This window comes from Sinohyriopsis cumingii, chromosome 16 (assembly GCF_028554795.1).
Source record: "Sinohyriopsis cumingii isolate HCF-2022 chromosome 16, ASM2855479v2, whole genome shotgun sequence".
Taxonomy (NCBI): domain Eukaryota; kingdom Metazoa; phylum Mollusca; class Bivalvia; order Unionida; family Unionidae; genus Sinohyriopsis; species Sinohyriopsis cumingii.
The window spans coordinates 72,738,011-72,757,115 of record NC_142976.1 but is presented as its reverse complement, the minus strand read 5'-3'; the positions used below and the strand labels follow the sequence as shown (position 1 = coordinate 72,757,115).

The following is a 19,105-nucleotide window of genomic DNA, read 5'->3' as shown; positions in this document are numbered from 1 at the left end:
TCCCTGATTGACAATTTTGTTCTGATAAGTACATAAGATATTAAAATCTAATTCCCTGACTATCTTTATTCTGGTATGTGCATATGACGTAAATATTTCATTTCCATCTTTGGTTCTTACACATGATGTAAAAATCCAAAACCCTGACCAGCAATCCTTGGTCAGAAATTTTCATTCAGGTATGTTTATATGTGGTAAGGATTTCACTCCCTGGCCAGAAATCTTTGTTCAGGTACGTATATTTGTGATAAAGATCTAACTCCATGGCCAGCAATCTTTTGACCTAGTATGTAAGTACTTTGTAATTATCTGACTCTCTGAGGAGCCATGGTGGTTCAGTGGTAAGCATTCCAGACTCATGACTGAAAAAGTGTGGGTTCGAATCTTACCATAGGACCAGCCTGGGTCAGTTACTACTGTGTGTCCTTTGGCAAGGCACTTTACTTCATTTGACACTAAATAACCTACTTGTATTGCTGTACCATAAAGTATCAAATCAATCTGACTCTCTGATCTTGATTCTCTTTTTTTTTTTAAGTTAGGCATGCAGTCACTAATCAAACTATCTTATAGAGTGAGCGAAAGTGAGTCTTGAAACATCTTCAACGGTGTATTTAAAACAATGTACCATCTCACTTGTCAATTAATAGAAAGTTGTTACAGTGCACAGATTGTTAGCTCTATCCTGTAAGGTTCGACAGTGTCTGCCTTAACTGCTTGTAGCTGGCAGACTTGTCCTTTTGGGTACCTATCGTTCAAGGAAAGAAAGAATATTTATATGAAGTTTTGCTTGTTTGAATGATTAAAAAGCTTAGTTTGTGGTTACATGTGGTCCTGGAGTACATATGTCTAAGAATTTCAGTGGGATAGATGGTAGTATGATAGTACAGAGTTGTTCAAAATTGTATGTGTCATGCTTGTAGTTACCATTGCTCAAGAGTTGGCCAGTTAAGTTATTTATCATGTCTGTTACAGAGCCTATGTTGTAATACCTATTTAATAATATCACACTTGCTATTTTTTGATCTGTTTTAAATTTGAACTTTTTTGTAAGATTGATGTCATTCCCATATGATAGCACATGTACATGTTGAGTTAAACTGCAAAAACATCAAACATCCTGATCTGCTATAGCAAAACGAGCTTGCAGATCAGGGTCTGTTTTGTTTGTTCTACCAATTACTCCTAAGAAACTGCACAGACTGAGATCTGCTAGTGCATTATGCAATGGAAGATCTCAGTCTATGCAGTTTGCAGTTGGTTGTTGTTGTTGTAGGGTTTAATGCCATTTTTCAGCACAAGATAGGCTATACATGGTGGCCAGTATAAATAGTGGAGGAAGAACCCAGGAAAACCCCGGAAAGAACCACTGACCCACAAGAAGCTACCGGCTTGCTTTCTCACATACCCACATTGGCTGAGCCTGAGACTCAAACCCATGCAGACAGAGGTGAGATGGCAGTGATCTGTAATGGTGAGTGCTTTAGACCACTCATTTACAGCTTTAATATCTATCATTAATTTGATAGTGTCATCACAAGATTGCATTTTACAATAGATATAGCTATCACTTGCAAGTAGCATGAGAGCACTATGTTGAAAGTGTCAAGAGAATTAGGTCAAAGTCAGTTGTTAAGCTGTGTGACTGTTGCCCTTCAAGAACAGTAGTATGTTTCCTGCCTTGTAGAAAGTCTTTGACACCATGGTGTCGCTGTGGAATTAATGACATCAGAATTAAATCAATATGAAAGTATTTTGTGAGGTGCTTTCTCAACTGCATTTAAAAACTCTTTTATTGTAATGACTGGATATTTGTTTATGTAACTTCATCAATAACATCTACCAGTTTCACGTGACCATTGTGATCTGAAACCATAGTGTAGTCACACAAGATGTTTGTTCTTGCTGTTGTTCTTTTCTAAATTAATCATTAAGGAGCTGACTAGTTTGTATTCCATTATTTTGATGGTGATACAAATTAAAAGATGGGTCTGTAGGTACACCACTCCCTCGATAACTCGCGCACATCGGGGTCCAGAAACATCGACCGCACTATAAGTGAGGCGCGAGTTATCGAGGGACCTATAAAATAAGCTTAAAACCAATAAAGTGATCGATGACATAAAGGAAAAATAAGGGGGGGGGGTTAGGCAGATTATAGTGTTGAATACTCACTTTATAATCGTGCTGAGATTAACTGTGAATAAATATCTCTTCATAATGGTGTAGTTTCTTTATTATTACCTCATACAGCAACATTAATTTCAGGATAAATTACAGTATATTTAGGTGATCATCGAAAACATTATTCCACGTGGTTTCCGTTCGTTTAACATGTGTACCACTTCACACATTGTGTACTACATCACTAATTTTTATGTTGAAATGGATACATTCTAATTTTATTGTTTGATCCAAATTAGACGTTTTTTTATATACAAAAGATCGACTCTTTTCGAGAAATCGTTTTCGATCGAACGATAGATAGATTTGATTGCGATAGAAGTAAAAGGGAAAACAAAAAACAAGGGTTAATCAGTACTAACATGAATTTAATGAGTCTACAAATTTAAAACAACGTAAATTAGAACAAGTTAATACTTGCCATTTGTGCCACGCTTGCACGCTTGACAAATATCAATTCACTTTTTGAAAAAATCAGTAAATTTTTTTGTGTTACTCCTTGGTTTCTCTGCCACTGAGCAAAATCCCTCAGATTTCTCAACCGCATGAGTTTTACGTAGTCAACATTTTGGGTCTCCAGCCACCTTATGACAATATCAAAAGATTTGATTGCTTCTTGTGCAGAGGGGGGAGGTGGTGCAACATCTGCATCTGCATCACTTTCAACACTTGTGGTACTCCAGTTAGAATCGTCTTCTCCCACAAATTTGTTCGTTATTGAATTAATTATTGTTTCATCTGACATGTATTCGGCTGTGGGGCAATCATTTTCAGCACAAATCCACTCCTCCATATCATCAAGAGAAACGTCCATCTCAGGACCATGAGTCTGTACGAATTTCTCCCAAACAGCCTCTGCATTAATGACATCAGTTTCACTGAAACCTTCAAAGTCACTATCATCGTCGCTGTCTCTGTTACTGTTTTGCTTTACGTTGAAGGCAGCTCCAAGACCCTTAATCCAGCACCCCTCTCTGGTCTTAGGAGTGATTGCTTTCTAAGCCTGACCACCCATGAATATAGCCTCTTTTAAATTCACACTTTTGAAAAAGGTTGTAACACTTTCTCCACTGTCCAGCATTGACTGTATTAACAGCCGACGGTAATTCTGTTTAAAAGTGCTAATAATTCCTTGATCCAGTGGCTGGATTATAGATGTTGTATTTTTTGGGAGGTATTCCACCCGGATCTTTCCATCACTTGTTATGAGTGAATCAGCAAGGGGGTGGGCTGGGCAATTATCCAATAAAAGTATAGCTTTCTCCTCTATGCCCCCTGGATCACTGGTGGTTTCTGACGGTTGGTACAAACATCTTGAAAAACCACTACGTAAATGTGATCATAGTCATCCACGCATTTCCACTGTTTCTGTATAGAAATGGAAGACTGTCCATGTTCATATGATGGAAACAACGAGCAGACTTGTATTTGCCAATACATAATGGTTTCATCTTGTGTGTACCAGTTTTGTTCACACAAAACAAAAGTGTTAATTTCTCTTTGTTGAGCTTGAAGCCCTCCTTTTTGTGCGGGTCATCTTTGGAAGCAAGAGTTTTGTCTGGCATCATTCTATAGCAAAGTCCAGCCTCATCACAGCTGTAAATTTGATCTTCTGTGTATTGTTCACTGATGATTATCTCTCTGAGCTGGTTTGGATAATTACACGCGACTTCCTGATTCGTGTATCTCTCCTGACAACGAATTCTGTTTAATTCCATATCAGCGCTGAAATCTCCAAAGCCATCCTTGGCTTGCCCCAAAATGTGATTCATTGTCCATAATTTTTGCCATTTTCTCTGCTTGGGCCTTTAGAATTGTTCCAGAGATGGGAACACCTTGTTCACGTTGCTGTGTGAACCACGTGTACACAGCATCATCTAATTCAGTATCTTGTGCAGTCCATGCTCGTTTTCTTTTTATCCCATCATCTGTATCAACAACATGTATGTAATCCCGAAGTTTCTGCTCATCTTTAAGCCAACCTTGAAGTGTCGACTCAGCAATTTTTAGTTCATTGCAAACTTTGGCTCTCGCTTCACCAATATGAACCCTATCTATAATGCACAGCTTTTCAGTCACTGAGTATGCCTTTTGCTTGATTCCTTTACTCTCCGTGGTCATATTTACAAATGATTAAGACACAATACTGATTGATAATATATGCTTTAATGATGTTAAGTACATAAAAAATGTGAAACCATTTTCGATTGGTCAAATAAAATGAATTTTGATAATGGTAGTGACCACAAGAGCTTATGCTCCGATTTGCATGCCTTTGAATTTTTTCTTTGTGCCTACCTTGCTTGATTTGATACAAAAGACATATACAAAGTGATAAAACAACACAGGTCTCTTGTAATCGATTTTATAATGCAACAAACACTTCCCCAAGTTGTTGATCAAAACAAAGCCGGCATGTAATTAGGTTCTCACAGAAGTATGTACTCACGGGTTTTGATGTGATGGTCGATTGACTCTTTTCATGTTTTCAATGAACAGAATATGTTGCGATTATAATGTTTACACTGAAATGGAATTAAAGGATTAGAACATGGCTTTCACACAGGAAGACGTTTAATTGGTGTTTATTTCATTCTCTGTTGCCACCTGTTAGCATTTACCAGAAGTTTTCATTGATTGCTATTTCACCAGACTGTTTATTTACAGTATACTCACAACTATTTATCATAAAAACTTATATCTTTAAACAGAGGTTTCGCTAGGATTTTAAAACTGGGTCTTTCTGCCTCTGAATTCAATCACTAAATATCAGTACATTTTCTCACCTGGCCACCAGTCAAAGCCTTTGAACTAGCTGCCTAGCTATTGCATCATGTTCTTTTTTTTTATGTACTCTTATAAAATGGCAACATGTATGTATATCAAGGAGTGTTTCAGTCACTGAATTCTGTCATTGTAAATATCAGCACAGCTAACTGATAAAAACATTTTCCCACAAAGCAGGTGGCTGAAGCAGGACTGGCAGATCTTTGAATTTTCCCGCGCACCTATTACATACTTATGGAGGACTCCCGTCTTAGTGATTTTCTGCGTTCCAGATAAAAAAATTGGCCTCCAAATACGTGTAATTAAGCATTTTCGAGATCTCTGAAATTAATTCTTATTTAGAACTTGCAAATTTCAAAATATGGATTCTATTTTTATGGGCATTAATCACCATTTTCGATGATAAAATGAGCAATGTGTCAAGGTTTAATTATCAATTCTTATCACGTTCAGCATATTTTAAAGATATTTTAAATACATTTTCCCTGGAAAAAATCGGCAGCCAAGACGGACACCGCGTTATAAGCGGGATCGCAAGTTATCAGGGCGCGGGTTATTGAGGGATTGGTGTTATAGTGTTATATGTTTCACCTTTTGTTGATTACAGGGCTGACATTGGTTTATTTCCAATCATCTAGTATTGTACCTGTATTTATCAGATTTTGGAAAATAGTGTTTTACATGGGGGCAATGGTGTTTTGTATTTTTTTAGTGCTTTTTCATTGATTTTATCAGGCCCCCATTGCTTTGCATCCGGCCGTTTAGAAGTTAGAGTGCCATTCTTATTTATGGTTATATTAGAATGATGATTATGTCCTTTGTCTGGTATAGGAATGGTATTTTATTCTGCAGTGAACACCTTATAAAACTAGTTATTGAAAATGTTTGCTTCCTCATGTGGGTCTGATGTCATGACTCATGTAACAACTTTGTTTTCCTGCCTGGACAGCCACAACCAAGCAGCATTGAACTTGTAAGGTGATACGTAATCCTGACAGTAAAGATGTTAAGTTTAGATACAAAATAATTGTTAAAATATGATAATTTTCGTTAGGATCTGAATTATCTGGATAGAAGGAAAAAGTGTTTTTTTTTTTTATAGTATGTTAATGCCGGATATATTTCATAATGTGGTTTAATAAACATGATATTTATTGAGTGGCAAAAGCCACAAGTTAAAATATATCATTTTTGGTACCACTAAATGAACTATTTTCAGTATTTTTGCAGGAAAAGAAAATGTTATTTTTATTGTGTACCATAATTGCTCAACAATTGCAACTTAGATATTAAACTCGTGCTTAACCACAACATCAACCATTCACTCTTTTCGTAAATTCATCTCACTTTCATAGACCAATAATATAAATATCAGTGACATAAGAGAGCAGTAGGAGTGGGTTGACCTTATCTGTTGCAGTAACTGACATTTTTGACATTTTGTAAGTTATTTGTTCATATTTTGAAGACAAAGCAGGTCCGATTCAGCATCAGAGCGGATTTATCATTATTGTCAGATAAGGGGAAATAACTTCATAATGACACAAATGGCATCAAGTCAGATTTTTTAAATAAAAATTTATTTTCATGCCTGAAATCTAAAGCAGTAGAAATTTATGTATTTTAGCCCACAAAATTCTTGTTTTTGCTTCTGCAGATGTAGGTACACACAATCAGGTATGGCATGATATGATTGGAATTCTTATATTATCAGATGTGAAAATATAGGGATCTGTTCTTGAAAGGTGAAAATATAGGAATGAAAAAAGGATCTAAATTATCTTGCCAATAAATTTCTGTATTTCACACTTAAGTATGTAAGGCCAAAAAACAAAATATATGTGTTTCTGGTTGGCTGATCATCCCTGTCTTTGTTGCCAACTCTAGCACTTTTGTCCCTGGTGAAAAAAAATTAATAAAAAAATTCCTAAATAAATTGATTTGTGCATCTAATTGAACTGGTTTAGCCAGTACTTGAAGTGCTTAATACTCTCTCTCTCTCTCTCTCTCTCTCTCTCTATATATATATATATATATATATATATATATATATATATATATATATATATATATATATATATATATATATATATATATATATATATATATATATATACACTAATTTTAAAAACAGTGCAATAGGAAACACACTTATTTCATTTTGCCATATTAAAGTAGTTATTTTTTAATGTCTTGTTGCATATTTTTGAGTTTTTTTATAATCTAATTGATTTAGCTTGTCAACAGTTGCATGACTTTGTCCGATATATTTTTTATACTGGGCGTGATAAATAGGCTTGTATCATCAAGTTATATAATGAGTTTTAATATGAGCATGATATGTTGATATTAAGGAGGTGATCTTGCAAATGACTGGATGACCTTCTTACCATATGAGAGACTATGACCATGATGTTGGATGATTTTATTATGAACAATACCCATGCATATGATGGAGATGATCTTGCATCAGATTAGCAGACTTTTGTACCACTCTAAAGACTGCATTTTTGATTTGATATGATTTTTATCAAACTTTTTAAATATGCTTACATATTCAGCATCTTGTGGTTGAGTGAGATTGAGTCAAATTCATGCATATTTATGATGTGACCATGCATCTTATTGGTGGAGCTTGTCAACAATCTTGCAGCTACATTTCTGATCAAATTTGTATAGAACTTGTTAAATAGTTTTATATTGTTAAGAATTGGAGTGAGTTTAATTATGAGCAGGATTTATGCATATTAATGAAGTAAACTGGAATCTGATTGAGTAAGTTTCTAACCATCCATGAGACTGAATTCCAGGTTTTATGATAATTGTCATGGACCAGTTCAACATAATTTATTTCCTTAGAATACAAAGTGAAAATAAAAAAAGGAACTTACAGTATTGTGAATTAAATCCCAAATAATCATAGAATTACAGACATAAGTCCTAATGATTACAATTCTGAATAAACTTTAGTGTAAATCCAGATTAAATCCAATGCTGGAAGTGTTGATTTGCCTGTGGTGGCCCATGTTGTGCTGATGTGCCAACAGTTTTTTGTTGGATCACAATAATGCAATCCAAGAATATATTATAATTTGAAAATTCACTTTAAATTCAAGTCTCAGTTTCCAAGCAAATTATTTTTGAAGAGCAGTTTGTATTTCCAGTGAATTAGTAATTTGAATAAATAAAATTCCAGCTCAAATGAGCTGTTGGGCACAACAATAATTCAATTGTTTCTACTAAGGTATTAAAGCATGAATAATTACTTTGTAGAACAACAAGATTATTTAGTCCTCTACCTGACCTCAGGTCACACTTGGCCTTTTTTTAAAAAAAAATATTATCTAATGGAAAGTTTCCTTCTGGAAGGCTCCAAATGTTTACAAGATAAAATCTTAGTTATAACTAGAAGTCTGTTTCTAAAATTATACTATAAAATTTAGTAAACAACAGGTATGGGAAATTTGCAAAGTTCCTGACTCAGATTTAGATAAACATGTTTACAACAGTATCAAAATCATTGATTTAGCTCAGGTAGAAAATGAACTTGATTGTGGACAAGGTCAAGTCAAAATACAATGTTTCATTACCAATAGCATATAATCAAATAAAAAATTAAAAGTACTAATAAACAATGCAAATAAATATACATAATCAAATAGATGTAATGATTTTTGGCTATAAGTCAGAGCAAGATGGGTTTTTTAAAAGCTATTTTAGGGGTGGAAATTACTTTTCCAAATTTTTTTTTAGGTGCTCCCCACTAAGAAAATAGTCCTTGATAGTAGTGTTCTAAAAGACCTTACTCTTACTGTTTATGTGCAAATTTATATATATATATATATATATATATATATATATATATATATATATATATATATATATATATATATATATATATATATATATATTCCTCAGCTTGGATGGAGCCTGGTGATACTGTTTTTTAGTGGTGAGACTGTGGCAGGCATGATGGAGTTCATCACTCTTTTTTCCACCATCACGGGAATCTTGTGTGTACTCTCCTTGCTCTATCTCAGGTGGAAAAATCCAGATGAGCACCGACCTTACAAGGTATAGATGCCTTTGTGGTGTTAATAATGTTGAAATGACTCTTTCATTCCAGGAATTTATTTCTTTCCATGAGTCCTTTAAAATATAGAAACTGAATTATTTATAGTTTGCTGTTTATGTTCATGAATTTTGTCCCACCTGTCACAGGTATGTACATCCCAGAAAAGGAATAACATCATTTTATGTTGCTTTGATGGTCAGGAATTCTTTGTATCACAAAATGTATATGACATTAAAGAAATAAAATTTCTACATGTCTGCCATAGGACAGCATATTATGTTATATCTGTCCTTCCATCTTTTAACAGTTTTTTTTATGCAGAGTAACTTAAGTTCTCCACAATCTACAACATCCAAACTTTGTGGATGGCTTGTATGTGGGGTATGGAAGAATCCTGTTGATTACAGGGTCAAAAGGTCAAAGGTCAAGTCACTGATTGAATAAAGAAAAATGATTTCTGCACACTAACTTGAGTTTAACATCACATTCCTGGACCAAACTTTGTGGATATCTTGCACTTAGGGTAAATAGAACAAGCTTACTGAATTTGGGGTCAAAAGCTCAAAGGTCATGGTCAGGTTATTGTGACTGAAAGAAGAACTAGTATTCTACATCACAAGTTTGGACCAAACTTTTTGGATGGATTGTACCTAAGTTAATGAAAAAGTCAATTGATTTGGGTGTCAAAAGGTCATGGTTACTGAGACAATAAGGGGAAATAATTCTATCTGCAAAAAATTTCAGTTTGCAACCATGTACCTCACCAGAGATTGTGGATGACTTGAATGTTGGGTAAGAAAGAAGTTTATTGATTTTGCAGTAAAAAGGGTATGCAAATATTGGGCCATCTCAGTGAAGTCAGCTTAGCTCTAAAATAGTCACCTATGCCATTCATCTCAATGAAGTCAGCATAGTTCTAAAATAGTCACCTATGCCATTCATCTCATGAAGTCAGCATAGCTCTAAAATAGTCACCTATGCCATTCATCTCAATGAAGTCAGCATAGCTCTAAAATAGTCATCTATGCCATTCATCTTAATGAAGTCAGCATAGCTCTAAAATAGTCACCTATGCCATTCATCTCATGAAGTCAGCATAGCTCTAAAATAGTCACCTATGCCATTCATCTCAATGAAGTCAGCATAGCTCTAAAATAGTCATCTATGCCATTCATCTCAATGAAGTCAACATAGCTCTACAATAGTCACCTATGCCATTCAGCAGTTTTGATTTCTGTTAGATAACTTTCCTAGGAATGGTTGGATTTTAACCCAATATTGCATGCAGCTCTGTTTCATCTTTTAACACATTAACCCCTGGAGCTTTTTGTCATTTTTGCCTGAAAATCGAGTAGGAAACACATTTTGAAAGCTATTTCTGAATAGACTTGAAAACACCAGATCCCCGGTCATCTTTCAATAACATACTGCCTAGTTGTGTTAGAAACATCGTTTTTCATTGGCTATTTGACTTGCACATGAGCAGAAGGGTAAAAGTTGTACTTCTTTCTTTTTTTTTTTGCTAAACAGAGCCATTATTTTTGTATGGAGACCACTCTTTATTCCAAATGCCCATCTTATCCTACTTTTTGCAAAGGCTGATCTGTCTGTTTGCAGTTTATACCAGTTTGCCTTAGATCTGAGACCAAAAGTCTAAAATCCAGACACAAAATCGGATTCCGACATTGGGCGAATTTTGGGTAAAAAAAGTCGGGTCCAAAAAATGAGGTTTTTCAATCTGTATTTTGTAGTGCAACTAGATATTCCAGATTATTTGGTATCATTGTAGAGCTACATCTGTCTACCTTTCTATAATACCACCCACTTTAGTGTATCATGCATGACCATGACGCTACAGAGCTCGGCAGTAGGCTACTACCTCCTGCCCCGTAAAGTCATCACTAGGGGTTAATGTGTTAAAGACATTGTGACCCCTGGTTGCCATCTGTCTTTGGCTTTATGTTGATGAGGCTTTGAATGAAATTTGATTTTCATGACTTTGTTTACAGCAGCTAACCCAATTTTGACCTTCTTCCTGATTTTAGTTATGAAGCATTACTTCAGTACGAATTTTTGGATTTAAACCAAATATGGCTTAAAATTGTTAAAGCTACTTTAAAAATCCATATCACATACACACAAGAGTTATTGCCCTTAATTTTCTATCTTTCTAACTTTGGTTTCTGCAGTATAACTTTATGAAGAACTTTCGAATTTCATGTATGGATGAGACCTTGAAATGGTTTGATTTTTTAAAATTTCACATCTTATACAGGAGTTACTTGCCCCAGATTGCACTGGACAACAAATTTTTACAAAAGTCATGTTACTGAAATAAAATTAGTCAATTCTTATCAATTTTTATGTGCTGAACACGAATATGACAGTCAAATTGCAAAATTGGCTCTAGTTTTTTTTGTAATCTGCAAGAAATTAATGTTTACATAACGAAATGCATTCCAATAGTAAAAGGTCAACTGTAATAGCCTACCTATAAAAAATCAAGTCATTGACTACATCTTAGATTTCTTCGCCTGTCTCTTGTACAGCTGTTCGGGAGCATCTCTGAGGAGTGTCCAGCAGTAGTCAGCCAGCATTGTAGTGGACCATTTTCCCTGGTATCTTTGTTCCATTGTTGCGATATCTTGATGAAAACGTTCGCCGTGTTCATCACTAACAATACCACAGTTGCTAGGAAAGAAATCCAAATGGGAATGAAGGAAGTGAATCTTTAGAGACATATTGCAGCCAAGTTTCTTATACTTCATCAACATGTCTTCTACTAGTTCCTTATAGTTTTCTGCCCTAACATTTCCGAGGAAGTTTGTAGAAACTAGGCGAAAAGCATTCCATGCTTGTTTCGCGTCACCTTCCAGCAAGTTGTTGAACCGGTCATCTTTGAAAAGCTCTCGAATCTGAGGACCCACAAAAACTCCCTCTTTAATCTTTGCTTCGCTGAGTCGAGGGAATTTTTCATGCAGGTATCGGAATGCTGGCAAAGTCCGGTCAATGGCTTTCACGAAGTTCTTCATCAAACCTAGTTTGATGTGAAGGGGTGGTAGCAAGATTTTCTGAGCCTCAACCAGAGCTGGGTGTTGGATATTCTTCTCTCCAATGGCTACATTCTGCCTGTGAGTCCATTCCTTCCTCATGTAGTGCATTTCCCTTGCTCGGCTATCCCACTCGCATAAGAAACACATGTATTTTGTATATCCTTGCTGCAGTCCCATTAAAAGGGCAACTACCTTCAAATCACCACAGAGGTGCCAGCTGTACTTGTTATACTCAATGGAATTCAGTAGCTGCCTTAAGTTATCGTATGTCTCTTTCATGTGGACAGCATACGCTACTGGAATAGATGGAAGAATGTTTCCATTGTGCAAAAGCACAGCCTTGAGACTCAGTTTCGAAGAGTCCACAAATAGTCTCCATTCTTGTGGGTCATGAGTGATTTTTAAAGCATTCATGAGGCCCTCAATATCGGAACAGAATATCAGATTACTTTCCTTTCTGAAGAAAGGCTCCAATTGCTGGTGGCGCTTTCGATATGCAGTAATTGTGACATCTTCTTCTAGAAGATTCCATTGTTGGAGTCTTGATCCTAGCAATTCTGCCTTGTTCTTTGATAAGTCCAAATCACTAATCAGGTCATTTAGTTCTTCCTGTGTTATTCTGTGTGGGGTTGATGATGCACCACAGTGAAAATCTGGATCACTGCATGCTGATGACCAGGAGAAGAACAGGTCGACTCACCTTTGTCTTCGTCAGATGAATCAAGAGAATATTCTGCTGGAGGTTCTGGAATAGGAAGTCCCTCACCATGTGGAACTGGTCTCAATGCAGACGGAATGTTTGGGTAGACTATTCTCGACTTCTTTCGCTTCGTTATTCCGCCGGAAAGAGGAGGAACCAAGCAGAAGTAACAGTCATTTAGGTGGTTGCTTGGCTCTCTCCACACCATTGGGACTGCAAACGGCATTGATGACCTTTTGCAATTCAACCACTGTGAAAGCTGTGTTGTACATGTAGCAGAGCATATATGCGGAGCCCAAGGCTTGTCTTGGTCACCAACCTTGCATCCGAAGTAAAGATGATATGCCTTCTTCACTTGAGAATTGATACTTTTCTTCTGGTTGGCAAATGTCACTTCCCCACAAATATAGCAAAAATTGTCCGCGGTATTAACACACTTTCGAGGCATTACTGTTCTTTATTGTACGTAAATGGATAAAATAATAAGTTTTATGTAACAGTAGCTTGAACTGTCTCGCACAACGTCTAAAATATTTTAAATGCTGAACCTATCTGATTGGGCTTTATATAGTACACTGCTTACGTCAGCTTCAGCAGCCGCCTGGCATTAGTATAATAGGCCTACACATGTATAGTACACTGCTGACGTCAACTTACTTCAGCAGCCGCATGGCATTAGTATTGCATTGCATCAGAAAATGATGCAATCAACTGTGGATGATGTGAGCATGATGGTATTATGCAATGTTACATCATTATTCCGGATGTTGCTGCAGTCCTACTGGAGAAATTTACACAGTGAAACATAGAAAATGAGGTATATGAATATCTTCAAAACGAGAGCCAATACAAATTTTTCACGGTTATATTCGTGTTCGGCACACCAAAATACTACAGATTAGGGCCTTTTCAAGTCAGTAATGATTTCACTGTTGACCAGTGTTGTCTGTGGTTCTGCTGACCTTGGTTTGCGCAGCATTATTTACAAAGTATTGATGGATTTCAATCCAAATGGTCTGTAGCTTCTTCTAATGAAATATTGAAATTAATTTTATTCCAAGTGTTCCAAATTTTCATTCATAGAGTTATGCCCCTTGATGGCAGGTCCTCCATACTTTGGTTTCTGCACAGTACTTTACCAAGGATTGTTGGATTTCAACCACATTTGGGGCATACCTTTATACTGACGAGACCTTGAACCATTTCATTTCCAGCATTCACATTATCATGTGAAAGAGTTATGGCCCCTGAACACCCATTCTCCCAACTTTATTTTCCAACACAAGGTCCTCTGTTTAAGGACCTCCCATGCAAATTATAGTCAGTAAGCCCATTTGTGAGACACCCATCACTAATAAGTCTAGTTTGATTTCAGATACTGAATGTGTTAGCAATCAGAATTTTCAGATCATTAAGGTAATTTTGATTAATTCAAGCATCAGTTATTTGAAGACTCTGCATAGTTCAGATGCCTTGTCCAATTCTCTTGTGACTTTGAAAACTTCAGAGAACCAAAATCTCAAAAATAAATGTTGATTTCACAGTACTTAAGGTTTTTGAAGTACAGTTCTAGTTTATATATGGAATATATGTATCAAAATTATTATATAGATTAAATTCTTTTTGTTTTTGATATAAAAATAGAGATATTTTATACACTTTTTTTAATTTAATTTAATTTAATTTTTGTTTATTTCCTATCGTGATGTAACTGTTTTATTTCAGACTTTCATACTGATCCCTGTAATACAACTGCTAGTGAACATAGCTGTACTGTTCTTGGCAATATATCAGAAGCCTCATAGAATGGGAATTGGTCTTGCCATCCTTTTTGCAGGGATTCCAGTTTACTGGTTTGGAGTCCACTGGAAAAACAAGCCAAAATTAATCACTTCTTTAGTCAGTAAGTATACACAGGAGGTTTTTTTCAACAAAATGCAGGCATACTGCCAGACATTATATTTCCTTAAAACAGAAATTAAATTCTACCAGTCTAGAGACCAATCACAAATTTCTTAGAAACACAGAGATGCCAACCTATTCTTGGCAGAATCATTCCCATATTTAACATTCAATCACACCACTGCAGTCAGTTCTCTCAGATTTTGTCTGTCTAATCAGATGAAATTTGATAATGCAAACATCAACTTGGACACCAGATGATTGACACAACATACTGCCCAATATTAAATTCTTTTAAGGAAGCTTTTTGAATTGCAAGTCCTTGTATTTCAGATAGTTGTATTGTAAGTCCTTGTATTTCAGATAGTTGTGTTGCAAGTCCTTGTATTTCAGATAGTTGTATTGTAAGACCTTGTATTTCAGATAGTTGTGTTGCAAGTCCTTGTATTTCAGATAGTTGTGTTGCAAGTCCTTGTATTTCAGATAGTTGTATTGTAAGTCCTTGTATTTCAGATAGTTGTATTGTAAGTCCTTGTATTTCAGATAGTTGTATTGTAAGTCCTTGTATTTCAGATAGTTGTGTTGCAAGTCCTTGTATTTCAGATAGTTGTATTGTAAGTCCTTGTATTTCAGATAGTTGTGTTGCAAGTCCTTGTATTTCAGATAGTTGTATTATAAGTCCTTGTATTTCAGATAGTTGTGTTGTAAGTCCTTGTATTTCAGATAGTTGTATTGTAAGTCCTTGTATTTCAGATAGTTGTGTTGTAAGACCTTGTATTTCAGATAGTTGTTGGATAAAAATAACAATTGGAGACTTAATCATCATGTGACATGACACAAACATTATTGACAGAAAAATATCTCCAAATGACAGTAAAATGTGAATGTGTGTCTGTGTGTGTGTCATGACACCAGACTGATCAGTCCTAACACTAACTTCTTAATGCTGAGTGCCAAGCAAGGCAGCTGATGATACCATTTTATAAGTCTTTGGTATGACTTGGCCAGGGTTTGAACCCATGACATCATGCATCGAAGGTGGACAGTCTAACCACTTAGGCCATGTATCATGTGAAAGTTGCGGATGTCACAATAACATTTGGGTATAGGTTCCGCATAATTTCTTGTTAACATCACATACTATTGATAACTCACTTTTGTGTTTGGCTGATATGTGAATGTCTAATGATATATTCTGGAATAACTTGAAAGGTCTACTGAAACACATTTATTTTTTTGCTGATCCAGATGTGTGCTAATTTTGTTTATTAGTGCAACAACAAAGAAGCATATGTCTATCTTGACATTTAAAATCACTTTCTGGAGGAATTAACCAATGCAAGTGTATTGATGGATTCCACTCCAGCAGTTATGAGTTTTGGCAAGCTGAAATTATGCAATGGCTCTAAGTCTGTTGAGTGTCTGCCATTGTCTGTCCACCAACAATTGTTTTTACCACTTTGAAGTCCTTATTTTTCATCAAATTTCACACTTGGAACAAGTTTTTATCATCAGAATCATGTATGTGTCTGATAATGAGTGAGATCCATGCATATTAATGAGGTGATCTAACATCTGATTGGCTAAATTTATTTACCACTCTGAAAGTCATATTTTTGATCTAGTTTTTAACAAACTTGGAATATATGCTTAGAGCATTAAGATCTTGATCAAGTTTGATAATTATCAAGATCCACATAATCTAATGAGGTGCACTTGTATCAGATTGGCTGAGCTTGTTACCACTCTGGAAGCTAGATTTTGATAAAACTTGTATTAAATGCATACGTCATTAAGCTTTTGGAGGAGTTTGATCAAGAACATGCATAGTAATGACGTGATCTTGCATCTGGTTGGTAGAGCTTGATAGCATTCTGGAGGCAATATTTATGAACTAGCTTTGGTCAAACTTGAAATGTTTTTAAAAAATTTCTTTAAGATCTTGGACGAGTTCGATAATCAGCAAGATCAGTGCATAATGATCACTAATCTTGCACCTGACTGAGCTGGTTACCACTCTGGAGGCTGTAGATATGGGCTGATATCTTCAAGATCTTGGGTGTTACCTCTCTGCAAGCCATATTTGTGATTCGATTTTGATCAGACTTGGAATGTATGCTCATATCGTCAGAATCTTTTACACTGGCATTAGTTTCATTGATCCATACATATTAAGGTGAACTTTAGTCTTATATCATTAAAATTTCAACAGTGAGTGGATTGATACAAGTCATGTTAATGAGGCAAATTTGTTTATGATTGTCTGATCATGTTACCACTCCTGAAATCATTTTTTAATCTGATTTTGAAATGTATTTGATTAAGATCGGACAGGAGTTCTGTAATACATGAGATCCACACACATTAATGAGTTGATTTTACACGTGTTCGACAGAGCTTGTTACCAACCTTGAGATTGTATTTTTGATTGAGTTTTGATGAAACTTGGTAAATAGGCTTAAATCAGTAAAGTCTTGGACAAGTACTGTTATGAGCAAGTCATATCAAAGACTCATTAAAATGGTACTAACAGCTGCCTCTCTTGACATTCAGCATTAAGAGGTTAGTGTTGATCTGGTTGGCCTGGTGTCAGGATAATGTGAGTGGGTGGGACATCATGCTACATGTCTGCGGCATGATGCCCCATTGCTAGACATCACTATAAACTGCCCCATTGCAGACATTGTAGTGATATGACTGATTTTTTTAAAAGCTACGTTAAAAATCCAAATCACACATACACCAAACTTGGTAAATAAGCTGATATCTTCAAATGTTAGGTGATTTCTATTATGAGAAAGACCTGTTGTTTTTTCCACTGTAGAGGCAGTAGTTTTGATACAATTTGGATCAAACTGGATAAAAAGACCTTTATCATCAAGGTCTTGGTTGAGTATGATTATGAGTGAAATTTATGCATATAAATGAAGTCACTGTCATCAAGGTCTTGGTTGAGTATGATTATGAGTGAAATTTATGCATATAAATGAAGTCACTGTCATCAAGGTCTTGGTTGAGTATGATTATGAGTGAAATTTATGCATATAAATGAAGTCACTGTCATCAAGGTCTTGGTTGAGTATGATTATGAGTGAAATTTATGCATATAAATGAAGTCACTGTCATCAAGGTCTTGGTTGAGTATGATTATCTGTACCAGTAAAATGTATCCATAATAATGATGTCACCATGCATTTGATTGGCTGAGCTTGTTGGCAATCTTGCAACTCTATTTCAGATCAGATTTTGATGAAACTTCTTAAATAGTCTTGTTTGATTTTGAAGGAAATTTAATGAGGTAATCTTGCATCTGATTGGCTAAGCTTGTTAACACTCTAGAGGCCAAATTCCTACCCACTACCCCTGCAATTGCTCCACCTTAAGCTTATGTTGTCATAGACAGGTTCTTTAATAAGTGAGATCATCACATACTCATAACATACCTTGCATCAGATGGGCAGAGCTTGTTATCTCGGGGGATCCAGAGGCTATATTTTTCATCCAGTTTAAATAAAACTTGGTAAACAGGTTTATATCATCAAGCACTTGGATGACTTTGATTATGAGCAGAAGACTTTGTGTTATTAACTATTCCTTATATCTTTAGAAGAAATTTTTATCAGGATGTAGTAAATTAGGTAAAATCAGCATGATATAAAGTTTAGGAGATAGTTTACATGGGATGTATTCCTACAACGTAAAGTTCAGGAGCTAGTTTACATGGGATGTATTCTTACAATCCTACATAACCCTACTTTTTAAAATGATCAGCTGTTTCATTATGTAACCAGTTGAGCAATAGTAAGCCCAGTTGGGCCTCTTGCTTCATTATGATGCTTTAGTTCATTTGCAGTTGCTTATGTTGGATACACAGACTTGAATTTTGAATGGACGGTAAGCCCATATTTACTGATACATGAATGTGCAAGTACTGCATGCCAGCTTGATTTACATTAAATGTCTGCCATGACTTTATTGACTTTAACTGACTCCTTACATTATAATATTCATTGATATTAAAATCTATAAGATATATATTTTGTATAGGACATCAGAGATTAAAATTCTTATGTATCAATAAAAGTTGTCTCCCCCTTTCCTCCATGTTTTACAGCTGACATTCTTGTTAGATGTTGGTAGGCATTGTTATCTTTGGAAATATATCAGTTTTATGTCTGCTTTTGTTTAGCTGTTTTATGAATTAAAATTAGAAGAAATTGTTGATATCTTAAAAATATAATTTAGGAAACATGTTAAAGAATTACTGTATCTAAGGAGATATAATGCAATTGTTTTAGATAATCCAATACTTTGTATAAATGAGTGTTCAGGTAATTGAGGCTGCACTGTGTTGGTTTTATGTGTGAAAACTGGAAATCAAACTAATTCATTGCCCATAAATTA

General features: G+C 35.4%; 1 protein-coding gene across 2 annotated transcripts in view; it reads left to right on the top strand.

Annotated features, from left to right (window-relative positions):
- LOC149780772 (Y+L amino acid transporter 2-like) overlaps positions 1 to 19,105 on the top strand; it is a 60,796-nt gene that overhangs the window by 32,803 nt on the left and 8,888 nt on the right. For both annotated transcript variants that reach the window (XM_089937847.1, XM_089937845.1), the window contains 2 exons: positions 8,890 to 9,045; positions 14,525 to 14,702. In XM_089937847.1, coding sequence (XP_089793973.1) covers positions 8,890 to 9,045; positions 14,525 to 14,702 — 334 coding nt within the window. The remainder of the gene's footprint in view (positions 1 to 8,889; positions 9,046 to 14,524; positions 14,703 to 19,105) is intronic.